Source organism: Oncorhynchus mykiss, chromosome 2 (genome assembly GCF_057628025.1).
Source record: "Oncorhynchus mykiss isolate SJ-2025 chromosome 2, ASM5762802v1, whole genome shotgun sequence".
Classification (NCBI taxonomy): Eukaryota; Metazoa; Chordata; class Actinopteri; order Salmoniformes; family Salmonidae; genus Oncorhynchus; species Oncorhynchus mykiss.
In genome coordinates this window covers 56,242,346-56,249,929 of record NC_143023.1, presented here as the reverse complement: position 1 = coordinate 56,249,929, position 7,584 = coordinate 56,242,346, and the positions used below count along the sequence as shown (strand labels likewise).

Genomic DNA, 7,584 nt, shown 5'->3' with positions numbered 1-7,584 from the left:
CACCACAACGCTACTATACTATGTCATATAGCACGGGCACAGCCTTTCAATCCTCTATAGTACACAAGAACATATGTATTTCGAAAGCGAACCCGAGAGAACACCTGGATAAAAGAACTCGTGGCTCATTTGGGCTCTGCGTTTACGGATAAGAATAGACCTTACTCCACATTCTAATGCATGGGGGTGGGGTCCAGTAGTCATTGGGTGCTGGAGAAGGTGTCATGATATATATATATATAAAAAGTTTTGACAATCTGGGCTAGCCCCATTGACATGTCCTTTCATTGCACTTCATTGCCAGTGATACAATATTATAAAACCTCTTGCTTTATACACTTTACCTGGCTGCACAATTGGTGGCAGGGGGGGGGACCTGGTCCTATACAGCAAAGACAGAGCTCCCACTCATATGCATGGTCATACACGTGAAGGGTTAGAGTGCCTTCAATACCGGGTCTGAACCTCCTCCTCTCCAGAGCTCTGTTCATGTTCCAGGCCACAGAGAGAGCACAAACCACTACTTTTCACTTGCTCCAAGAAACATTGGAATGCAATCAACTCTTCCCTACTGAATTCCCCCCCCCCCCCCCACCCCCTTAAACCACCTCTAACCTAAAAGTGTATCCCTTCCATTACATCTCACCTCACAGCAACCCCTACCGTCACCCACGTGACTCTAGCCCACCCTAACCCCACCTTCTCTTCTATTGGCTCAGCATCATTGCCCTCTTCTGTCCTTCCCTCCTTTCTCCCCCCCCCCCCCCTTCCACTTTATGCTGATTATCAGAGAAATCTGATGGGCGTAATCCAGTGTGACGACACCAATCCTGACGCTACAAATGGTAGGGCCTGGCCGTCCTGCTCCACACAGACTCTCGACAGCGCCCAGCTTCCTCCCTCCCCAGGTAAGGCTCAATCTCCTCGATCCGGAAGCCTCCGATATGGGGAACCCACTGGGACCCATCTCCGTCACACCCAGGGGGTGGTGCATTCCAAATCCTGCTGGAGGTTTGGCAGTTCTGATGGACCCAGTGGAGTGTTGCTGGATTGGAGCCCAAATTAGGAAGTTTCTTTGCTCAGGAGGAAGGAGTGAAAAATGATTGGTATTTCATGACATATTACTCCCCATGTTTTACAAGGCAGAGCATTGCCTTGTATGCTGGTTTGGTTGTTGAACGCTGGGGTGTTAAATTTGCTAAACACGAGAGATTTGAATACTTTGTGGTTTATAGACCATATCTCAGATGTGGACAGGCGCGGAATGTTTCAGCTTCCTTCTTGTGCCTAGCAGAGGACTTGGGAACTCACTGCCTGTAGCTCTGGCTATCAATGGAGTCCAGTGCTTCCGCAGAGCTCTCTAGCTGACTCCGACAGAAATTTGAGGGAAAGCTTTGATGGTCTCGCCGATGATCTGAACGCACTATGGGATCAGTGGCACAGTTTCTCTGAATTGAGTGGCTGACCCACGCCTGACCCTGTCCATACAACTGTGCTATTGTGTCTGATACCGTGATTGAGTCTGGTGTTTTTACTTGAATCATCCTGCTATATAAAATAACAAAATGTCTTATTCTGTGTAATTCAGATAACGGACAAATAAGGCTCACAAATCTGAAGTGTTACAAATGCTGGCGGGTTAAGATGGAGGGAGTTTAAACCTGGAGCACAATACGTGAATTGTTTATTTTGATGTTTTCCTGGAATCCAATCTATTCTCCAATTGTGAATAATTAAATCCCTCTTATTTTCCAGTGGGTACAAAGCTGCTCTAAACAACTGAAGAAATGGCTGTTGTCGTAAGTACCTCTAAGCTCCTCTCTTTGTATGCAACAGGCTTAGATGCCGCACTGGAATTATTCAAACCATTCAGTGGTGTTTGTATCGCAGATCAATGGTCAAACTTAACAAGGTCTGTGGAATGACGAATGTAGAGACACTGATCCTGAGAGTCACGTTCTGAGAAATGTTGTTTTTCATACAGTGACGAGCAGAAAACAAGAGTGCATCCTCATGTTCCTTCGGAGGATGCAATCCACAATAGATACGCTTAGTGTCATCGTGTTCTTCCGTCACTTCCCACAGTAGGGTTACTCAAACAGCAGAAATAGAATGGCACTCAATTTGGCCGCCAGACAGTCCACCCGTCAGGGAACGTTGACTCAAAAGTCATATAACGTCCTGTGCCATGGACAATGGCAGCTCAACATTTCTCAGGCACATTAGCGCTGGATGCTGTCAATTGCTAGCATTAACCCCTAAGCAGATCTCAGCCCAGGTTAACCAGGCGTTACTGTGCTCATGCGAGGGAGATTAACCAATGCTAATACTTAAGCCCATTCATAGAGGCCTCCTTTTGGATTGTATATTGGCGTACGCCCTGGTTTTAAACCTCATTCGTAAGGTAGGTATTTGGTAGTCTTGCGAGCGAATGGTGCTTGTTGGCAAGTCATGCTTGTGAGATCATCCACCCCTCTCTCTCTCCCCCCAGAGTGGAACGTTCCGTATGGTGTCGGAAGAAGAGCAGGCTCTCAGGGCCAAGCTGGAGCGCCTCACGGTCAAGGACCACGGTCCCGTGTTCGGTCCCTGCGCCCAGCTGCCCGACCACACCGTGCAGAAGGTCTGGGGTCACTCGCTCACAAACCTCACACTGTCAAGTCATTTCCCATCATAAGCCCTGCCACAAACTCAAGTGCAACCACAAAATCATGTGTCGAGTTCCACTGGAGTCCAGACTACCTGTACAAACTCTCTCTGGTCTCAAAAACAAGAACACTTAATTGTATCTTAAAATTTCCCCCAAAATAGCTATTTCTTTGCAAAGGCTAATTTCAAGAACAAGCATGACGTCATACTGTGTCGATGCCACATATAGCACAATCTGAAGAAAAAAAATAGATATAGCTGCTCTTCAGTTCTGAGGTTGTAGACCTCATCTGAGGTTGACTGACTGATGCTTTGATGGATCCCTACAGGCCAAGGACGAGCTGAACGAGACCGACGAAAAGCGGGCATTGGCAGTCAAGGAGCTGAGGGGAATCATCAAGGAGAAGGCAGAGGCTGAGGACGACCTCGCCAAAGGGGTGCTGGAAACCTTTGGCGAGAAGCCCGACGGCATGCTGGTCCGCTTCATCCGTGCCAGGAAATACGACGTGCCAAGAGCCTTCGACCTAATGAAGGGTGGGTCCCCACAAACTACCGTACTGTATGTCAGTGAAGCTTAGTGAGCATGTTTTCTGTCTATTTCTTTGAAGCTGATGTCATGTGTTATAAATGCTATATCTTAAAATGACAGGCAGATATAGCCTGGTCCCAAATATGTTGCTGTATAGCCAAGTACTGTTGGAGTTGGCAAGAGAGCACAAATACATTTGGGACCAGGCTAAGGAAGCAATGCTATTGTGCACATGATCATTCTGAACAGAGGCATTAGAACGAAATGTAGTTTGGTTAAACCTAACCAAACAACGAAGTTCCTTTATGCTTAACTCCTAACTTGATGATCCTGTGCCTCCGTTCAGGTTACGTGCGCTTCAGGAGGGATTACCCGGAGTTGTTCGAGAACCTGACCCCGGAGGCTGTCCGCAGCACCATCGAGGCCGGCTACCCAGGCATCCTGTCCAGCAGAGACAAGTACGGCCGCATCGTTCTGCTCTTCAACATCGAGAACTGGGATTACGAAGAGATCACCTTCGATGAGGTGACTACCGGGGACCTGGATCCCCAACAATGCACACATTTGAGATACATTGGGGGCGGCAGGGAGCCTAGTGGTTAGAGCGTTGGGCCAGTATCCGAAAGGTTGCTGGATCGAATCCCCGAGCTGACAAGGTAAAAATCCGTTGTTCTGCCCACTGTTCGCCGGTAGGCCGTCATTGTAAATAAGAATTTGTTCTTAACTGACTTGCTTAGTTAAATAAAAAATATATAAACATTGGTGGTCCCCGCACGGCACTAAAAACATGACAGGACCAACATTTTCATAGATATACAGTAATGGTTGTCAAATGGGAGTTATTGATCATTGAAATCATCCCATGATAATCATTTGAATTGGCTCATGAGATCTGTGGTCATCAAGGGCTTCTGTCACACTCAACATTGGAAGAGAACGTGCTCAAAATATGAAAAAATAAATACACTACAAATCTGTGTAGACAGGTAAAAAGGTTGCTTGGAACCAAAAATAAATCACGTAAAAATACCCCAAAAAAGGGCCAACACTCACTTGATTACGATTTGCAATAATAGAGGCTTAGTTTTAATTCTCTTTCATAGCAATATTACCTAATAGTTCACACACTGGCCGTAACGTATGGTCTATTGAGTCATGTTGCTATGAAAGTGAATTAAAAACAAAAGCTCCTACTATTGCAAATCATAATCAAGGGAGTGCTGGCCCTTTTTTCCATTCCTCTTGTCATGTTAACAGAAGTGTCAACGGGTGTGTGCTTCAAACGTGTGTGTGTGTGTGTCTATGCACATGTAACTATGCGTGTATATGTGCGCTCATCAGATCCTGCGTGCCTACTGTGTAATCCTGGAGAGCCTGCTGGAGAACGAGGAGACTCAGATCAACGGTTTCTGCATCATTGAGAACTTCAAGGGCTTCACCATGCAGCAGGCCTCTGGCATCAAACCCACTGAGCTCAAGAAGATGGTGGACATGTTGCAGGTCACTTTCACACACATTCCAAAGGAATAGTAAACAGCACATTACCTTATGATACAAAATAATGGATTAAAAAAAAAGTATTTTCGGATTATCGTCCCGGCTCTAATCTAATGCGCTGAACTTTGTTGTTGCGCAACAATTATAGTTTCCCGTTACTCGTACAACGAGGATGATTATTTATGGTCATAATGGTGGTGAGATCTGTAACAAATTGAACCTCTGTTCCTCTTGTGTGTGTGTGTGTGTGTGTGTGTGTGTGTGTGTGTGTATCAGGACTCCTTCCCTGCCCGTTTCAAGGCTGTCCACTTCATCCACCAACCCTGGTACTTCACCACCACCTACAACGTGGTCAAGCCCCTCATGAAGGGCAAGCTGCTGGAGAGAGTGAGTGAAACAGGCCCTGTGTTAGAACATGAAAGAATGAATTTTTAAAAAAATTGAGCCTTTTTATAGTGAGAGGTTGGTGGGAAAGTAATGGGGACAATATCTGAAGTAACATGATAAAAATTAACAAGTAAGGAACATGTAATATACTGGTAACAGTAAATACAATAATGAAAAACTCAGTGGCCAGTTTATTAAGTACACCACCCAGTTCACAAAAATTGTTAGCTCCTCCAGACTGAGTCACGTGGACGTGGTTCGCTATATAAAGCAGTCATTCAGTTACCGTTCGATTGAATGTTGGGCAAAACGAGTGATCTACGCGACTTTGCGCATACGATAATCAGTGGCAGGTGCGCCGGTTCCAGTATCTCAGAAACGGGCGGCCTCGTGGGCGTTTAACGCAAGAGTGTCTAGGGTTGACTGAGAATGGTGCGACAAACAAAAAACACCCAGCCAGCGGCAGTCCCGGGGGCGAAAACAGCTCGTTGATGAAAGGTCGAAGGAGAATGGCAAGAATCGTGCAAGCTAACAGGTGGACCACAAACAGGTAAAATAACAGCGCAGTACAACAGTGGTGCAGACCGGCGTCACGGAACGCACAACTCGTTGGTCCTCGCCACGGATGGGCTATTGCAGCAGAAGACCACGCCGGGCTCCACCCCTATCAGCTACAAACAAGAAGCGGTTCCAGGGGGCATCCAATCACCAACACTGGACAATTGGGGAGTGGGAAAACATTTCCTGGTCAGACTAATCCTGCTTCCTGTTGAGTCAGGCAGAGTCCGGATTTGGCGTAGGCAGCATGAGTCCATGGACCCATCCTGCCTGGTGTCAAATGGTACAGGTTGGTGGCGGTGGTGTAATGGTGTGGGGAATGTTTCCCTGGCACAAGTTCGGTCCCATGATACCAATTGTGTGTGTTGAACAACGTTTCCGTGCCACTAAGAATTCGAGTTGTTCTGGAGGAAAGGGGGGGGGGTCTGACCCGGTACTAGATGGGAGTACCTAATAAGCTAGCCACTGAGTGTATATGGCAAGAATATTTTAGTTAATAGGTTGGTCTGTCTACCAAATCAGGTGTTTGTCCACGGAGACGAGCTGGACAACTACTACAAGGAGTTTGACGCGGACATCCTGCCCTCCGAGTTCGACGGCAAGAACTCCAAGTATGATGGCAAAGCCATAGCAGCCAAGCTGTTCGACTGAACACCCCCCCCCCCCCCCCCTTCCCCATCCGCAACATCTCCATCTAGACACACACACAGCCAAACAGACTTTGGAGAAAAAAAATGAAATAAAAACACAAGTGTGGCTTCAGAAAACTGTGTGAAAAAAGGAGTGTGGTATTGCACTGATTTTGTTTTCCAGCGGTTATTAAGTAGTAATACACCTTACAAAAGCACTCCCAACAGCAGAGACTATACATCCTTGGCTCAGGCCTTATGTTGGGTTACTTAACAGCCCTAACCATCAAGCTTTTCACTGTGCTGTGGGGACGTGCTTTGTGTTAACCCCATCTCTGACCCAGACAGCTAGTACTAGTTAAACCTGGCAGGATCCAGTTTGCGCTATCCACCTCACGGTGATAGAAGGCCAGGAATCCAACAAGTCCCCGTCTCCATTTGTTTGTGCTTGGAGAAGAACGAGCGGTTTAATCCTCTGAATTGCTGCAGAGGCATGAGCACGTCACCACTATGTGTACAATAAACTGTATATAAAAGAAAGATGACAATCTGTTCACCTTGGCTTGTAGAATCTTTGGAAAACAAAACATAGGACAGAAAGGAATACACAAATGCAGAGAAATCCACAACAAAATAGTGTATTTCAAGGATACAAGTTCAATGCCCCCCCCCCATAAATGTATTGCGTTTTGCACACCCTTATCTATCGGAACCAAAACACACACGATTACTTTATACATCACGCCAAGTTGTGATTCTACATTATAATGACTGAACAGCATTGTACATCTATAGGGGTTGTAAACAAAAAAGGCAAACAAAGGATGAATTCCATAGGGATAAATAGTGGGAGGTATGAAATGACCTTAGTTCTCTCTGCAAGGCTCCTCATCCAGCAACTCTTCTCTCATCTACCACATGATATCACAGTAACTTGGTCCATTTTTTACACATGGAATAGAATACAGACAAGCGCAAATAAAAAGACAAGAGCCCGGGATTCAATCAAAGGCGCATCGTCGACAAACGCACTGCACTGATCAACATAACCCCAAAATTCCCTGACACGTGTAGAGATCACATTCAGAAGTCAGGTCAAGTGCAAATTACCTTCAAAAAGGGAAGTACGTTTGTCTACAATGCGCCTTGGACTGAATCTCGACCAGAGTATTTAAGCCAACTTAAGTCTGTGCTCTACATCTCAGGAACCACACCATTTTTTATTATTTTTTTAAACAGTTTCCAACAAATATCTCTTAAGAAGAACAGCGAAAATATTAAATGGAAAAAGGGAAAACGAGAACAAAGACGCTGTCAGACTAAACTTACACAAGGTAA

The 7,584-nt window shown here is 45.9% G+C and overlaps 1 protein-coding gene across 1 annotated transcript; it reads left to right on the top strand.

The window, feature by feature from the left end:
• The first annotated feature begins 843 nt into the window (after positions 1-843).
• LOC110492010 (retinaldehyde-binding protein 1) lies at positions 844-6,786 on the top strand. The gene is made up of 8 exons (XM_036951015.2): positions 844-908; positions 1,756-1,799; positions 2,492-2,620; positions 2,976-3,180; positions 3,522-3,700; positions 4,517-4,675; positions 4,949-5,059; positions 6,140-6,786. Exons 2-8 carry the CDS (start codon positions 1,788-1,790, stop codon positions 6,266-6,268), a joined length of 924 nt encoding a protein of 307 aa, XP_036806910.1. The 5' UTR covers positions 844-908; positions 1,756-1,787; the 3' UTR covers positions 6,269-6,786.
• Positions 6,787-7,584: the final 798 nt, after the last annotated feature.

Coding starts and splice junctions, on each gene's coding strand:
- LOC110492010 (XM_036951015.2), top strand. Junction 2,621..2,975: donor CCGACCACACCGTGCAGAAG/GTCTGGGGTCAC, acceptor GGATCCCTACAG/GCCAAGGACGAGCTGAACGA. Junction 4,676..4,948: donor AGATGGTGGACATGTTGCAG/GTCACTTTCACA, acceptor TGTGTGTATCAG/GACTCCTTCCCTGCCCGTTT.